This window comes from Schistocerca americana, chromosome 4 (assembly GCF_021461395.2).
Source record: "Schistocerca americana isolate TAMUIC-IGC-003095 chromosome 4, iqSchAmer2.1, whole genome shotgun sequence".
Lineage (NCBI taxonomy): Eukaryota > Metazoa > Arthropoda > Insecta > Orthoptera > Acrididae > Schistocerca > Schistocerca americana.
The window spans coordinates 228,736,010-228,754,831 of record NC_060122.1 but is presented as its reverse complement, the minus strand read 5'-3'; the positions used below and the strand labels follow the sequence as shown (position 1 = coordinate 228,754,831).

Genomic DNA, 18,822 nt, shown 5'->3' with positions numbered 1-18,822 from the left:
ATAACAGTATTGTCAACACATAACACAAAGACACACCAGCAGTTTCCAAAGGTCATTCCTATAAACAACTGCCTTAACATAAATTACTGATCAAACAGTTGGTCAAACAAAAACATGGAGGAGAAATCTTTGTCAGTAATTTGTCCGTAATTTTTGGAAGTGACTCATCAGTAAACTTCGAAATATCACTCTGTATACTATAAGGTCTTAAGCAAAAATAATATGAATCCAGATAATATAGATCATTTTCACTTCATAGAAATATACTGTGCACATAGATAGCTGTATATAAACTTGGCCATTGCAACATCACCTGTCTTATGAATGTAGAGTTACTTTCATTTATAAGGTGTTACACTAACATTAACAATGGTTCAAAATGTTAACTGATATACGAAAATCATATATTATGTTACACTTATCATTTAATGACTATTGGATTTAAATAATCTGTTGTAGGGTGACAGTGGTGGACCCCTTGGCAGGGAACGTGATGACAAAAGGTTTGAACTCATTGGTAAGTTTCTACATAGACCACACTGTTATTTCTAAATCTGGCCTCCAATACAATAAAAAAAGTTAGTTTATGGACAAACAAAATTACAAATTTCTAAATAAGATATAAATAACAATGAGGAAAACTCTGCAGAACACTAATAGGGTTACTGTAGGATTAAACAAGTCTATAGCACTAGGTGAACATTCACTTTTATCTCTCACCAGAAGAAATGTCAAATGTGAAAGATACAGAGTATATGCATAAACCACTGTGACGAGGGGTGCAGTGATCAATTGTTATTAGAACAACACTGTTAAATAGATCCTCACTTTTTATTCATGGAACATTCCACACAACAAGTGTTTGAAGGCAGCGGAGGAGTTTCCCAATTTTTTGAGAAAAAAATTTAAGTACATTTAGTTCACAAATCTGAAAAACAGGACTGAAAGGCAAAGGTCCCGAGTTTGAGTCTCGGTCCGGCACACAGTTTTAATCTCCCAGGAAGTTTCATATCAGTGCACACTCCACTGCAGAGTGAAAAATCTCATTCAGAAGTGAATAGTTTCTGAATTTTAAATTTACACTGAAAGGCTTCCTTCTGACCCACTTCTTTGATTCTACATAACAGTTGATCACTACAGTTTTAAAGCATTTTGCTGCCTGCCTTATTTCTTTGTATATATTATCATAATTTTTTATTTCCACCTTTTAACTACTTTCTGTTTATTTAATTTCTAATTTTTTTTAAATATTAGGAATTGTGTAGTGAGGTACAATGAAACCTGAGAAAAACACATAATGCTAATGGTGGACATAATGCTGTCTTGTATAAAATTAATTATACTTTCCAAACTTTTTGCAGCTGGGAAATCACACTCACTTAGAGAAAAAAAGAATAATGATTTTCCTGGATTTTCCAGTGTGCTTCAAAATGCTTTCTTAAATACTCAAAATAAGTCCCACAATTAGACTGCTTTACATTATATCATCACTTCCCCATCAGACCAGAAGGGTATTATCTCCTGCACATTGGTAATAGTAGAATCCTAAACCATTCATAAATTAACATTTGTGAAAATTTAAAAAGGATACATGTGACTGTAGCTAACCCAACACATCTCTGCTGCATGAAAATATACAAATAATTTGGATTACACAACTGTTCATGATCCCAAAGACACTTGAGACTGATGTGAAGTCTGTAAGTACTATGTCAGAGCTTACGTATGTTGTAACACATCTCACCAATATATGTCCCGGAAAACCTATTACATATGGTTTTACGGTGGGTAGCATGAAAGCTTTAATTACAACCTCAAAAAATAAAGTTACATACTTAATTTTTTGTTTGTTTGTGTTTATATGTCTGCAAACAAACAAAATGTTATTTACGTCTCTCTCTCTCTCTCTCTCTCTCTCTTCCTTCCTTCCTTTCTTTCTTTCCTTACCCTTGAGGTGACAGCCGAAACTTTATGACTAGTTTAGAAGATAATTGAACAAATTGCTGACCATCATCTCCTAGACATAATATGTGCTTGGAATATTCACTCAACTGTCTTTATTTATGATACCCATTCTAACATTGAGCTGCTGATTTTTGAGTTATATAATTCTAAACTATGCCATGTGGTTATTCGCCATAATCAACTATAGAGTACATTGAACAACTTAAATAATGTACATGCAGGAGATCCACTTTGCTAACCAACTGAAGAAGCAGAAGATTCAAGAAGACTAGCAATAATTATACTGATTTCAAGACGCATATGCTTGTCTAACAGAACAGAAAATGAAATTTCTCTTGGACAGGTGTACGTCTCAATGTCATTATATTTAACTATTTCTAGTATCTTCTTGAATCACCATGTTGTAAAGATGGCACAGGGTTCTCTTTTATGTGTACACTCTAGTATATTTGTTCAGTGTACTCCATGGACAGCTGATGTGAACAGCCACATCTGGAGGTTTGAGTTACGTAACTCCAAAATTGATAACATAAGGCAAGTGTGATCATCTTTTAAGATAGCTGAGTGCAATATTTTAGTTACATATTATTTGCAAATACTGATGAACAATTAACAATTCTTCCAACACATGCAAGGCATGACACAGATGATATATAACGAAGAAATAGTCAGTCTTGTTTGCAGATATGAATTTGTTATTTATTTATCAATGACACATTTTGTCTGATTTAAGTGTCCTCAGATTGGCCGAATGTTAGATGGTCTTGGTACATGGGATACCAAGCATGTCGAATGTCTCAGTAAATAATCAGCCTCATCAAATATTTGGAAATGCTCCATAATGTCCTTGTTGAAGCATGTCACTTAGTAAAATGAATGCACAACAGGATCAGGACTACACAGATCTGTCATCATACAAACATGTCAGAAGTGTAACTGTTTATATCCGGGCCATGCATGTAGTACCTGGCCAGCGAGGTCGCCTGATCTCTCCCCAACTGAGAATGTTTGGTGCATTATGGGCAGGGCTCTCCAACCAGCTCAGGATTTTGACCTTTTAGTGTGCCAATTGGACAGAATTTGGCACAATATCCCTCAGGAGGACATCCAAGAACAATCAATACCAAGCCGAATAACTGCTTGCGCAGAAGAGGGTCAATACGTTATTGACTAGCTCAATTTATGAAGCCCCTCCTCCTGAATAAATCATCCAGTTTTTAGAAATTGTAATTGTAGTAACCAAGTAACCCACAAAACTAATCCAAGTAACATAGATAAGGCTTTATTCATAAATCTATAAACAAAAACAGAAATGAGCCTCTCATGACTCCACACATAACAAGACAAAAGGATCGTACAGAAGGTGCAACAAAAGCAATACACAGAACACCTGATGCGAATGGTATGAACTAAAAGAACGTATAAGGGTGAGTCAGCACTGCTCTGAGCATATATGGGCACAAGTCACAGGTCGACACCATGGCGGAGACTGTGCCATATGCATGCTTCCTACAGGCAGCCTCTAATGGCCGGATGGCTGGCCCAAGCTTAAACAATAGTGATTGGTTTAAGAACACACGCACACAGTAACACTACACTCAGTGCACTCACATGTACATGGGTTAAGAACGGGATAGAGTAGTAATCAGTTATTTGTCTGTAGGTGTCCATCACATCTACCAATTTCCTTCCCATTTGGGTAATTCCTTCATGGTGTGTCGTTATTTGTTGCCTTAGAGTATAATTTGCAGTGTACAAAGTGGGATTCTGTTTGTACTCACTTTGGTTATTCAATGTGTGACTGTCATGGAAGACTGCAGGCCTCATTTGAGAGAAAGCCATGGATTTAGTGTGGAACAATTTTATCAGTCACAGGAACACATTTGCTTCAAAGTGTTTGAGTCCTCTACTGAACCTATTTTTAGAATGTGTTGTGGATATAGTAAACTATATAAAAACAGGCCTGTGAAAGGAAGGTTTTTAAAAAATTGTGGATGATATGAGATCTGAATATACACAGTGAAACAGAATGACATTGATTAACTTTCAGAGATTATTGGGGATTACCTTCAGTATAAAGCCACATCCACACTTGACATAAATTCAAGGTGCAAAGCAGCACAAGACAGAGCCAAACTGTGGAGAACAGAACAGCATGTTCGTAGTTGTGCAGGATGTTCCAGTATGTGTGCACACACTACAATAAAAATTCAAAACGAGATACACCATCCAAACAGAGCGAGCATGAACAAACCATTTCCTTTGATGTACCAACACTGCACAGATCTTGCTTGTTGTTGTGCAGATCAGCATGGTATGAAGTCAGCAATGATCATGTAATACCTCTTTCTCGGTTTTGTGTGGCACAGTATGGCCAGTTTGAATGTGGCTTAAGAGTACCAGCTCATTACAGAGTTATTGCATTTCGTTTGGTTTCTTGTATCTGTATTGCAATAAAAATAGTGCACAACAGCGCACATGTCAATGGTATCCACTGTGTGTTGTTTCCTTTCACTTAAGGTACCTCCCATTGACAACAGTAATGCCCTCTTTAACTTGCTACCCACAAGTTTGCCGTGATGTACAACAGTACTATGGGTAGGATTACTGATGAGGAGTTGGTTGATATGCACCTTGTGTGTGGGTTAACTGAATGTTATGGACGACCAGCATAACAACACTATGCTGGGCTGTTTGACATGGATGGCAACCACAACAGCCAGAGTATGTGTTTCATATGAGGACTGTTTCATTGCCGGCCGGAGTGGCCGAGCGGTTCTAGGTGCTACAGTCTGGAGCTGCACGACCGCTACGGTTTGCAGGTTCAAGTCCTGCCTCAGGCATGGGTGTGTGTGATGTCTTTAGGTTAGTTAGGTTTAAGTAGTTTTAAGTTCTAGGGGACTGATGACCTCAGAAGTTAAGTCCGATAGTGCTCAGAGCCATTTGAACCAATTTTTGATTGTTTCATTACTCTGATCTTTGTGTTGTATGATTTGCTGACTGCATGTTACAGACTTCTTCACTGTTGTAAAGGTATTTACGCAGAAACAACGGTGATTGCAGTAACAAACCAAATAAATCACAATTACATTATTAGTCTGTAATACACCGCTGGACACTATAGGTCCATTATACCAAAATACTCAGAAGTTATTCATGAACAACCTCTGAAAATTTGTCAGTACAGTTCTGGTTCACCCTGTACATATTTGTTGTATTATTGTCACTATAGTTCGTATGAGGATGCAACAGGCACATTTTAAAATGAATGACTTCAGCTTTAAAAATTAAAAAATAAAGAAATAAAGCTAATAAAAAGTATGGAATAGAAAAATTAATGAAGATGGTATCAATTTTAATTCCCCCCATAAAATTGCTTTTTAGTCTCGAATGAATCTGATTCGTCTTGCAAAATATAATCTGTATTTGAAGCTTACTTAATAATTCAAAAGTACTTTCATGTAGATAATGTCCAAAAATCTGCATGAATTCAAGAGTCTTTCAGAGCCAATGCTATGTAAAAAGCTGAGTTTTCAGTGGCCATTTAATAAAGAGTAGATATCAAGCACAAACTGAGGTGGAATAGGATATTAGGGTAGCTGTGATCCGTTCGATTTTGGGATGCAAATAGCTGTGTAGCGAAGACAAACTCATATATCCCATTAACACTATAAATGATGAAATGATAAATCTGTTCAATAAATAATGTATGAATTGAATATATGAGGGCAGTTCAATAAGTAATGCAACACATTTTTTTTCTGAAACAGGGGTTGTTTTATTCAGCATTGAAATACACCAGGTTATTCCCCAATCTTTTAGCTACACAACACTATTTCTCAACGTAATCTCCATTCAATGCTACGGCCTTACACCACCTTGAAATGAGGGCCTGTATGCCTGCACGGTACCATTCCACTGGTCGATGTCGGAGCCAATGTCGTACTGCATCAATAACTTCTTCATCATCCGCGTAGTGCCTCCCACGGATTGCGTCCTTCATTGGGCCAAACATATGGAAATCCGACGGTGCGAGGTCGGGGCTGTAGGGTGCATGAGGAAGAACAGTCCACTGAAGTTTTGTGAGCTCCTCTCGGGTGCGAAGACTTGTGTGAGGTCTTGCGTTGTCATGAAGAAGGAGAAGTTCGTTCAGATTTTTGTGCCTACGAACACGCTGAAGTCGTTTCTTCAATTTCTGAAGAGTAGCACAATACACTTCAGAGTTGATCGTTTGACCATGGGGAAGGACATCGAACAGAATAACCCCTTCAGCGTCCCAGAAGACTGTAACCATGACTTTACCGGCTGAGGGTATGGCTTTAAACTTTTTCTTGGTAGGGGAGTGGGTGTGGCGCCACTCCATTGATTGCCGTTTTGTTTCAGGTTCGAAGTGATGAACACATGTTTCATTGCCTGTAACAATCTTTGACAAGAAATTGTCACTCTCAGCCACATGACGAGCAAGCAATTCCGCACAGATGGTTCTCCTTTGCTCTTTATGGTGTTCGGTTAGACAACGAGGGACCCAGCGGGAACAAACCTTTGAATATCCCAACTGGTGAACAATTGTGACAGCACTACCAACAGAGATGTCAAGTTGAGCACTGAGTTGTTTGATGGTGATCCGTCGATCATCACGAACGAGTGTGTTCGCACGTTCCGCCATTGCAGGAGTCACAGCTGTGCATGGCCTGCCCGCACGCGGGAGATCAGACAGTCTTGCTTGACCTTGCGGCAATGATGACACACACTTTGTCCAACGACTCACCGTGCTTTTGTCCACTGCCAGATCACCGTAGACATTCTGCAAGTGCCTATGAATATCTTAGATACCCTGGTTTTCCGCCAAAAGAAACTCGATCACTGCCTGTTGTTTGCAACGCACATCCATTACAGATGCCATTTAAACAGCTCCGTACAGCGCTGCCACCTGTCGGAAGTCAATGAAACTATACGAGACGAAGCGGGAATGTTTGAAAATATTCCACAAGAAATTTCCGGTTTTTTCAACCAAAATTGGCCGAGGAAAAAAAAGTGTTGCATTACTTATTGAACTGCCCTCGTATATTTTGCATTTATTACTATATTTTTAAAATAAACTAACATGAGCTCCCCCCCCCCCCCCCCCCCCATTAACCATGGACCTTGCCGATAGTGGGGAGGCTTGCGTGCCTCAACGATACAGATAGCCGTACCGTAGGTGCACCCACAACGGAGGGGTATCTGTTGAGAGGCCAGACAAACGCGTGATTCCTGAAGACGGGCAGCAGCCTTTTCAGTAGTTGCAGGGGCAACAGTCTGGAGATTGACTGATCTGGCCTTGTAACACTAACCAAAACAGCCTTGCTGTGCTGGTACTGTGAACGGTTGAAAGCAAGGGGAAACTAGAGCCGTAATTTTTCCCGAGGGCATGCAGCTTTACTGTATGGTTAATGATGATGGCGTTCTCTTGGGTAAAATATTCTGGAGGTAAAATAGTCCCCCATTCGGATCTCTGGGTGGGGACTACTCAAGAGGACGTCGTTATCAGGAGAAAGAAAACTGACGTTCTACGGATGGGAGAGTGGAATGTCAGATCCCTTAATTGGGCAGGTAGGTTAGAAAATTTAAAAAGGGAAATGGACAGGATAAAGTTAGATATAGTGGGAATTAGTGAAGTTTGGTGGCAGGAGGAACAAGACTTTTGGTCAGGCGAATACAGGGTTATAAATACAAAGTCAAATAGGGGTAATGCAGGAGTAGGTTTAATAATGAATAAAAAAATAGGTATGCGAGTAAGCTACTACAAACAGCATAGTGAACACATTACTGTGGCCAAGATAGACACAAAGCACACACCTACTACAGTAGTACAAGTTTATGTGCCAACTAGCTCTGCAGATGACGAAGAAATTGAAGAAATGTATGACGAAATAAAAGAAATTATTCAGATAGTGAAGGGAGACGAAAATTTAATAGTCATGGGTGACTGGAATTGGGTAGTAGGAAAAGGGAGAGAAGGAAACGTAGTAGGGGAATATGGATTGGGGCTAAGAAATGAGAGAGGAAGCCATCTGGTAGAATTTTGCACAGAGCGTAACTTAATCATAGCTAACACTTGGTTCAAGAATCATGAAAGAAGGTTGTATACATGGAAGAATCCTGGAGATACTAAAAGGTTTCAGACAGATTATGTAATGGTAAGACAGAGATTTAGGCACCAGGTTTTAAATTGTAAGACATTTCCAGGGGCAGATGTGGACTCTGACCACAATCTATTGGTTATGAACTGTAGATTAAAACTGAAGAAACTACAAAAAGGTGGGAATTTAAGGAGATGGGACCTGGATAAACTGAAAGACCCAGAGGTTGTACAGAGTTTCAGGGAGAGCGTAAGGGAACAAATCACAGGAATGGGGGAAAGAAATACAGTAGAAGATGAATGGGTAGCTTTGAGGGATGAAGTAGTGAAGGCAGCAGAGAATCAAGTAGGTAAAAAGACGAAGGCTAGTAGAAATCCTTGGGTAACAGAAGAAATATTGAATTTAATTGATGAAAGGAGAAAATATAAAAATGCAGTAAATGAAGCAGGCAAAAAGGAATACAAAGTCTCAAAAATGACATCGACAGGAAGTGCAAAATGGCTAAGCAGGGATGGCTAGAGGATTAATGTAAGGATGTAGAGACTTATCTCACTAGGGGTGAGATAGATACTGCCTACAGGAAAATTAAAGAGACCTTTGGAGAAAAGAGAACCACTTGTATGAATATTAAGAGCTCAGATGGAAACCCAGTTCTAAGCAAAGGAGGGAAAGCAGAAAGGTGGAAGGAGTATATAGAGGATCTATACAAGGGCAATGTACTTGAGGACAATATTATGGAAATGGAAGAGGATGTAGATGAAGATGAAATGGGAGATACGATACTGCGTGAAGAGTTTGACAGAGCACTGAAAGACCTGAGTCGAAACAAGGCCCCCGGAGTGGACAACATTCCATTGAAACTACTGTCGGTGTTGGGACAGCCAGTCCTGTCAAAACTCTACCATATGGTGAGCAAGATGTACGAAACAGGCGAAATACCCTCAGACTTCAAGAAGAATATAATAATTCCAATCCCAAAGAAAGCAGGTGTTGACACATGTGAAAATTACCGAACTATCAGTTTAATAAGTCACGGCTGCAAAACACTAACGCGAATTCTTTACAGACGAATGGAAAAACTAGTAGAAGCCGATCTAGGGGAAGATCAGTTTGGATTCCGTAGAAATATTGGAACACGTGAGGCAATACTGACCCTGTGACTTATCTTAGAAGCTAGATTAAGGAAAGGAAAACCTACGTTTCTGGCATTTGTAGACTTAGAGAAAGCTTTTGACAATGTTGACTGGAATACTCTCTTTCAAATTCTGAAGGTGGCAGGGGTAAAATATAGGGAGCGAAAGGCTATTTACAATTTGTATAGAAGCCAAATGGCAGTTATAAGAGTTGAGGGGCATGAAAGGGAAGCAGTGGTTGGGAAGGGAGTGAGACAGGGTTGTAGCCTCTCCCCGATGTTATTCAATCTGTATATTGAGGAAGCAGTGAAGGAAACAAAAGAAAAATTCGGAGTAGGTATTAAAATCCATGGAGAAGTAATAAAAACTTGGAGGTTCGCCGATGATATTGTAATGCTGTCAGAGACAGTTGAACGGAATGGATACTGTCTTGAAAGGAGGATATAAGATGAACATCAACAAAAGTAAAACGAGGATAATGGAATGTAGTCGAATTAAGTCGGGCGATGCTGAGGGTATTAGATTAGGAAATGAGACACTTAAAGTAGTAAAGGAGTTTTGCTATTTGGGGAGCAAAATAACTGATGATGGTCGAAGTAGGGAGGATATAAAATGTAGACTGGCAATGGGAAGGAAAGCGTTTCTGAAGAAGAGAAATTTGTTAACATCGAGTATAGATTTAAGTGTCAGGAAGTCGTTTCTGAAAGTATTTGTATGGAGTGTAGCCATGTATGGAAGTGAAACATGAACGATAAATAGTTTAGACAAGAAGAGAATAGAAGCTTTCGAAATGTGGTGCTACAGAAGAATGCTGATGATTAGATGGGTAGATCACATAACTAATGAGGAGGTGTTGAATAGGATTGGGGAGAAGAGAAGTTTGTGGCACAACTTGACTAGAAGAAGGGATCGGTTGGTAGGACATGTTCTGAGGCATCGAGGGATCACCAATTTAGTATTGGAAGGCAGCGTGGAGGGTAAAAATCGTAGAGGGAGACCAAGAGATGAATACACCAAGCAGATTCAGAAGGATGTAAGTTGCAGTAGGTACTGGGAGATGAAAAAGCTTGCACAGGATAGAGTAGCATGGAGAGCTGCGTCAAACCAGTCTCAGGACTGAAGACCACCACCACAACAACAACATGAGCAAATCAACTCTGTGTTTCAATTCAACTGTATTAGACAGGCCAGTACTTCTGTCCCTTTGAAAAAGGTCTTATGTCTTCAGGACACCGAGAAACACAACAGTTTGGCACTCACTGAACTACACCATCCTGATATGGTGGCAAATGTTCAACCCGTCCTCCATAATAATATATGGCAATCAAGATTGCATGTTATGGCACCCCAAGCCCTCACACTTTTGCTCATATCAGACAGCACTGTAAGATGTTCTGGTTTCTCCACAACTGAAGTCAGTGCTACAGTATGCATGCCACTATACCAGACTGCCATCAGTCCAATGTCACACTGTGTAAAATATCAACAAAGTCAGTTTCACAATTATTTCAGCAGTCCAGCAATGATTCAACATTGCATATATGTGCTGCAATTTGTCCAGTATTCACTCATCACTACATGAGAGCCTTATCTTTCCACTGGTTCTACACACACCTCGCTGTCATAAGAGCACACCCAGTATGACCCAAATTCAGTTGTGGCATGGAATGACTGTGTTGACTCATAAATGTAAAATTATTGACTTGATGTCACAGCTTAAGTGAGAATAGTTCAGAATATTTAACAGAAATGACAAAAAAATATCAATGATGTAACAGCACAATTCTGAGCCATTCTAGGAAACAAAATGATGGTAACAAAGTTGCCAAATATATTCTATAAGATTGTTACATTGAAATTACACTAGGGACAGGAAGAATATGTTCTTACAGCCAAACTTTCTTGAGGTACACAGCTTGCACATCAATAACACAGTGCAGTCAGCCACAGAGTTGACATGGGGCCAAATTAATAGATCAATGAGTTTATTTTCACTTCTATAACTAGGATTAGAGGAACAGCATAGTTACAAGTAATACTCAGATTCACTGACTGAAACTTGAACAACACAAAATAAGGGCAGATGGGAATTCTTTGAGTGGCCTTCCTCTTCAGAAACTGTCAGAATTATTTTTATTTTTTGTTTTAACCACACTGGATACTGACAAGCCCATTTATCACAGCAAATGCACTGTAAACATTATGAGTAGGTAATATTTTTTGTGCTTTTGACCATTATAGACTCAAAAATAGTTTTTCTAGGAAAGCTTTCATTTGCACTATCACAAAGGCTACAAATAATAAAGTTTCAAATCAACAAACTGAATTTTGTGGTATATCTATTTGTAACGATCAAGGAAGTGGTCTTAAAACTCCACGATTAAATGAAACCAACCAATGTGCACAGTGTGAAATTCAGGTCTAGCCTCTGCTAACATGAAGAGTGAAACAGTTGACACCAGAGAACATAGAAAGGAACATCAAACCCTGACAGAATTTTCTAGCATAGGTGCAGTCTCTAACAATCTCAATGTCGACAGGACAATCGCTCCTTATCTTCCTTAGAATATGCCATGAGTAAGTGAAGCTGGCATTTAGTCTACATTAATAGAAATAACAAAATGTTTCATCTACTTGTAATGATAGCAATATCACCACTGGTGTTGCACTGCCAATAAAAGCAGAAGCAAAATGCATCTGATGAATGAACTTGTCCACCTTCAGTACACTTAAGAAAGGGAGAGAAACTAAAGTAACAACAAAAGGGCCACAAAGCTGGGTATGGGGTAGAGTTTCTATGCAGTGCCTTGCAATTTTGCTCTTAATTTAATCCCTGCTGATTTCACATTAAGGAAGTATCTAATCAGAATATTTATTTGGTGCAACTGTGAGTACAATCTGGTAGGTTAAGTTGTACTCCACTTGAAACTGAATATGGCTCAGTCAGTGACAATAATTTTAATTTCCAACACCTGCTCACAACATTTGCAATTGGTTCCAACCTGCTCTGACTTTTATGTTGCCTGCTTCATGAAAGTTGTCAGGACAGTGTTGTGACACTGACAAACTGCACACATGAGCAAGTTTTCACTGTTGTTGGCTATTAACTATTCTTAGCTGCATGTTGCTCACTACAGTAATTCATAAAATAAAGTAGAGCTTATTCTACTGAATAGCTCAATGGCAACTGTGAAATAAATAAGGACTAGGATGATATTACACAGTATCCCACAGTAAATGAATATGACAGTACAGATGGACAGGTGGTATTAAAAGATATGAACAATGTGCAGATGCTCCTCATCGACGAAGCCAAGCTACAGTTATTATTCAAAAGTGGAAGTTGGCTGCATCACTGAAGCTACACTAAATTTCTGCCAGGAAAAGAATTAGTCAATTGTGTGTGAATATCACTGACACTTCTGTAGCAAGTGAAGACGACAATTAGAATAAAATATTCACCTTCAAAAAAACTACCAGCAACTCACACACCAAACAGTTTCGCTGTCCTACTGTCGGACAGAACTGGTGGGTGGTCCAAAAATTGTGGGCATCTGTGACCTCAAAAGATTTGTAACAGAGAGTGTATAGCAGAAGGCCTCATGTCCATTCAACTAGCATGCAATTTATAATATGGGTCTAGCAAATGTGCTGGTGCAGCACATATTAGTTGACTCACTATTTTGTGGCAAGTAAGATCCAAACACAAATTTTCACCAGAAAATGGCGTAAGTTGCAACATTTTGAAAATTGAGAACAGTTTTCATGGGCAGGTGATTGAGAGGCTGCATGCCTTAACTTTATGGTTCATCTGACTGGATAGGATCGAACCCAGCCCATTAGATTTAATTATACCAGCCATCCCAAGTGTGGGTTTTAGATGCGCCCTCATCTTCATCCCAGCAAACTTTGGACTGGTCAATGGCTTTAATTTTAGTTGAGCATTTGATGATTAGGATTTTAGGACAACTATGAGAATGACTGTTAGATATAACTTGGGTCGTACATAGACACAGAACCCCGTTAATGCTGATAAAGGAATATTCTCATGGGTTTCATGCAATTCTTCTGTGAATGTGTCATTATTAGTAGCTCAGCAACCCATCAAACATCTGTATCCTCTCTCTATGGTAAGATCAAGGTGGCAGAAACTTGTAGCACCAGCAACTGTCAATACCTTGCTTCCAGTCACCTAGTTCACAGATTCCATGTGACTGAAGCACCATTTCACTCCAATGTGTCAGAAACATCAGACTAATATGTCCAACAATGGGAAATCCAGGATGGAATGTAACAATATTGTGAAAAGGAACTTGCAACTCACCATATAGCAAAGGTGCTGACTCACAGATAGGCATAAATTTGCTTTCGGCCAGTATGGCCTTCATCAAAAATAGACGACACACACACACACACACACACACACACACACACACACACACACACACATTCACACAGATGCGACTCTCTCTCTCTCTCTCTCTCTCTCTCTCTCTCACACACACACACACACGACTGCAGTCTCTGGCAACTGAAGCCACACTGCCACTAATATGTCCAATCTGTTGCATCAATTTCTCTATTTTTTGTTATTATTGTTGAATGGCTGTCCATACAACAATCAGATTTCAAACATCATCACAGATTTAGTTTTGCATACACACTGAGTTACAAGTCTGTACTAATTGTACTTCTCTTACCACTGAAAGATAAATGCATACTGATATGAAAAGTAAGGATCACAAAATATAAGACTTTTGTTACAAAAAAGAACTTATGGATATCTACACTACCAGATTTACAAGCAGACATGCAACTGAAATCCTCTATTGAATAACATAAATCTTATTGCTGGTATTGGTTATTGAATCTAGGATGACAGAGATGTAGATAAAAATGTGTCAAGTCGCAAAGAGTTTAAAATGCTTTGGGAAAATAAAAACAGCATTAAAAAGCACAGATCACAAAGACAGTTTTTATTACTGGCTACGATACTTGTAGATGACTATTTTCCATGTGTTATGGTAGAAGGAAATTGACCCTTTTGTTAATTCCTAATGTTGGTCCAAATGGCATATCACTATTTGATTCCTGGAAGTTATTTTTGGAACACATGTGAGCTGACAAAATCTTACTAGCATTGTGTCTCCTTGCATTTTGTCTTGTGTCACAGACAATAAAGATTTACAGATCAGCATTAATGGAAAAGCAGGGGTCTCATGAATTGATGAGCAGTCTAAAGTTGTAGGATTAGGACCAAGTGATGCTTTTAAATGTATTTTCCAGCTCCTCAAAGTAAATTTTGACAACTGTTTCCCATCAGAAACCTTAAAGAATCCCTTAGATAAACTATAAAACAGAAGAGAAATAGGCAGAGACAAAGCAAGGGACACTCCCAGGCTGGAAAACATAAAGTGTTGTTTTGCTGCTAAATGATTGAGTTAAAACAGCAACAGATGACAGGGTCAAAGACAAGTTTCATTGCTATTATCTGAAAGCTAAAAGAATCTAAAAGGAGGAAGCAGAAGCAGACAAGAAGGCATATAATGCTAGGTTCATTTCTGAAGACCACAACCATGTAAACTGGCCTGAGAACTGGTTAACGAACACAGAAAAAGACCCAATGCTCCATTGCAAACTTTCAGCCATGATGATTTTATCAAATATTTTATTTATCCAGAATGAGATTTTCACTCTACAGCGGAGTGTGTGCTGATATGAAATTTCCTGGCAGATTAAAACTGTGTGCCGGACCGAGACTCAAACTCGGGACCTTTGCCTTTCGCGGGCAAGTGCTCTACCAACTGAGCTACCCAAGCACGAATCACACCCCGTCCTTACAGCTTTACTTCTGCCAGTCCCTCATCTCCTACCTTTCAAACTTTACAGAGGCTCTTCTGCGGACCTTGCAGAACTAGCACTCTGAAAGAAAGGATATTGCGGAGACATGGCTTATCCACAGCCTGGGGGATGTTTCTAGAATGAGATTTTCACTCTACAGCGGAGTGTGCGCTGATATGAAACTTCCTGGCAGATTAAAACTGTGTGCCGGACCGTGACTCGAACTCGGGACCTTTGCCTTTCGCGGGCAAGTGCTCTATCAACTGAGCTACCCAAGCACGACTCATGCCCCATCGTCCTCACAGCTTTACTTCTGCCAGTACCTCGTACCTCTGCGAAGAGCTTCTGTAAAGTTTGGAAGGTAGGAGACAAGGTACTGGCAGAAGTGAAGCTGTGAGGACGGGGCGTGAGTCGTGCTTGGGCAGCTCAGTTGGTAGAGCACTTGCCCGCGAAAGGCAAAGGTCCCGAGTTCGAGTCTCGGTCCGGCACGCAGTTTTAATCTGCCAGGAAGTTTCATTTTATTGATGTTGTTGGGAATAACATAGCAGTAGTACCACATTTATAAATTAATATTACAAGCAATATAAGCATTAGCAATTGTTGCACCTTGACCAGGAGGAAAAGAGCTTCCAGAGGACCTACCAAAAACTGTGAAAGATTTTAAACACTCTGTTAGCACAGATACATATGGCATGGCATGCTTTTCTGAAGGATAGTGTATCTGATACTGCTGAACCTTTGGCTGCTGTCATTAACCAATGCCTTGAGGCTGGTATTGTTCCAGACCTCTTGAAACAGGCAAAGACAGCACCAGTGTATAAATAAAGTGATTCTAACAGTCCATCCAGCTGTAGACCAATTACTTCAATACCAATACTAGCAAAAGTGATTGAAACTATTATGAAGAACCAACTGTTATGTTGTTTTGAAGACAACAACCTCTTCCTGGTTAACCATCATGGATTTAGAAGAGGGGAATCTACATTTACTGCAATGCTTGCTGTAATAACAAAAATAATGGAAGCATATCAAGAAAAGAATGACATGGCCTTAATTCTTTGTGATCTAAGCAACGCATTTGATTACATCTCTCAGAAGATACTGTTGCAAAAATTAAAATCTCATGGAATAAAGGGTGCCGTTTTTAGGGCTCTGACTCTTACCTAACAGACAGCAGAGTGTTTGTATCCAGCAAGTGATGTTTCACGAAATGGCACTGGAACATGGTGTACTGCACGGCTGCATACTAGGCCCTCTGCTCACTTTAATATTTGTCAATGACTTAAGTTGTGATGGTCATAGCCTACTCTTTGCAAAAGACAGAACATAAAGGACTAACAGTAAAATTCAGCTGAGGCACTAAAGGATGCTAAAGCTTTGTTTGAAACAACCAAAATGTAGTTCAAAGCAAAATAAAATGAAACTGAATGAAGATAGAACCAGAAACTATATACAGCCTTGGTGACGGTGGTCCCATAGCAAATGTTGATTGTGTAAAACTCTCGGGAATCACAACTGACAATAAGCTGATGTGGACAGAGGACACAGCGTATGTGTGTTCTAAGCTCTCAAGAGTAATTTATCTCCTCAAGAAGCTCAAATGTGTTATAACAGATTAGTACTCAATGCAATATTTTATGCACTGTTCCACAGCCACATCACATATGGACTGCTGCTGTGAGAACACTCTGCTGGAAGTAAAACCATGTTGCTCCTACAAAAGACTGTAAGAATAATATCTTCCAGCAAGAAATTTGACCACTGTAGACCATTTTCGAGCAGGCAGGAATAATTGCTGTATTTAGCCAATATGTTTTCAACTCTCATGTCAATATAAAAGAAAATCAAGAATTCTTCTGCAAGAGACAAGAGATTCACAACCACAAAACACAAAATAAGGCCAACACTGATATTCCAAGCTGTTGCCTAAGTAAGGCACTGGACAGTTTTCCCAAAGCAGCCACCAAGAAGTCAACCATCTATCATCAGACGTTAAAACGTTGCCACTGAGGATGTTCAGAGCTAGACTGATGTGCATGCTCAATCAACACCAACTATATTCTGTAAATGAATTTTTCTCTACAAGTGGAACTGTACACTGGTCAATATGATACCAGCACATTTGAACCCAAAACTGGAAACATTTAAAAGGTGTGAAGTGTTGTTTCTAACCACTGTTTATATCAGTTTGTGTAATGCATCTTGTCTTTTATCTTAGTTTTAGTAGTAGTTTCAGTATATAATCGTTATGATATGACACAACTTGTCTGGCCATTGTCAGTGAATTATGTCGACTTAGTAACATTAACATTAATTCTATCCTCAACGACACATGCACCCTTCTGCATCTTAATTTGTTTACGTGCTGTTCTATACATGCTCTGAGTTTGAATTCAATTTGACTACTATTGCTGCAAGTTGTAATTTTCATATATAAACATTATATCTTAATCACTCTTATTTTGTCTCACTATAATGCAGAATATGCTGACACTCGAATCCCAATTTTATCATTAAGAGTTTTAGATAATATATCATTATGCAAGTAGTATGTATGTACGAGCACAACTACCCATTACTTTAGACTTTCTGAACTGAAGCAAAAAAACTTTCTCATTGCAGTAAACATTAATGTATAGTCTAGTACTGTAAATCTGTTGTCTGACATTAGAACACTTCAGGTAATGAAAATATGCAAATCACAATATTTCACATAAGCTGTAACTAATTCATTTTGCACATTTCTTTGCAGGGGTAGTTTCCTGGGGCAATGGCTGTGCACGTGCTGGTTATCCTGGTGTTTACACAAGAGTCACACGTTATCTTGATTGGATTCGTGTAAATACAAGAGATGGTTGTTATTGTGACCAGTAAACTTGACCAATGCAGACTTTTAACTACGCACATTTACTGTGATCAAAAACTGGAAACATTCTCCATGTAGAGTGAAACACTGGTACATCATCAAACACTTCAGCCCATCAACTAAATAGAAGAAAAATATCTCAGGGAAATAACAATTATGTGCCAACAGAAAACCATGCTCCCTAAATCAACACCATTCATTAAATATGACAATAATTGTAAATCAGCATATGGATACAGATATTCACTGTTATCATAGTCAGTATCTTTGTTGGAAATATGATGCTGGGACAATATGCAGAAAATTGCCATAAAGAAATCCCCCTTGGTACAGAAGTACCAGTATCCCACGATATGACCACCATGGTTCTAACATTGGCAGTTAACATCTCTATCCTCTATAAAATAGTTTTCAGGCTAGGAGATTGGTCTTACATGAAAAATTAACTAATATTGATAAGCAAAGTGTTTCAGCTGAACTGTAGCTATTATGAACTTGTTATAGGGATGACCAACATATATAGAGTTTTAAATTAACAGGAAAACTATTGATCAACTTGCCAACTGAGAGGTGGAAGATGAATTGTTCAGTGATTTTAGATTCCTTATTTATTTATTTATTTTCATTTTATGTATTTATATGATGATCAATAGAGAGAAGAGCTTAATGTGTTTCATATGGAACAATGATCATGTTATTAACTTTCAATTTCTTACAATTACTTTTGTAATAAATACAATGAAAAACCTACGTGGAAAATAAAAAGTGATACAAAGAAAGATGCCAATTCATCATATAAAGCACTGGACAGTAAATGGATAGAGAGTGCGTTGATTCAGTAGATCATCTACTGGAGTTCCTATCAGCACCTTGTTACGTCCCTGTTCAGTAGTCA

General features: G+C 38.9%; 1 protein-coding gene across 1 annotated transcript in view; it reads left to right on the top strand.

The window, feature by feature from the left end:
• The window catches only part of LOC124613011 (trypsin-7-like), a 151,197-nt gene extending 132,589 nt beyond the window's left edge, over positions 1-18,608 (top strand). Inside the window, exons 6-7 of the mRNA XM_047141565.1 lie at positions 460-517; positions 17,814-18,608. Coding sequence (XP_046997521.1) covers positions 460-517; positions 17,814-17,935 — 180 coding nt within the window. The 3' untranslated portion in view covers positions 17,936-18,608. The remainder of the gene's footprint in view (positions 1-459; positions 518-17,813) is intronic.
• The last annotated feature ends 214 nt before the right edge of the window (positions 18,609-18,822 follow it).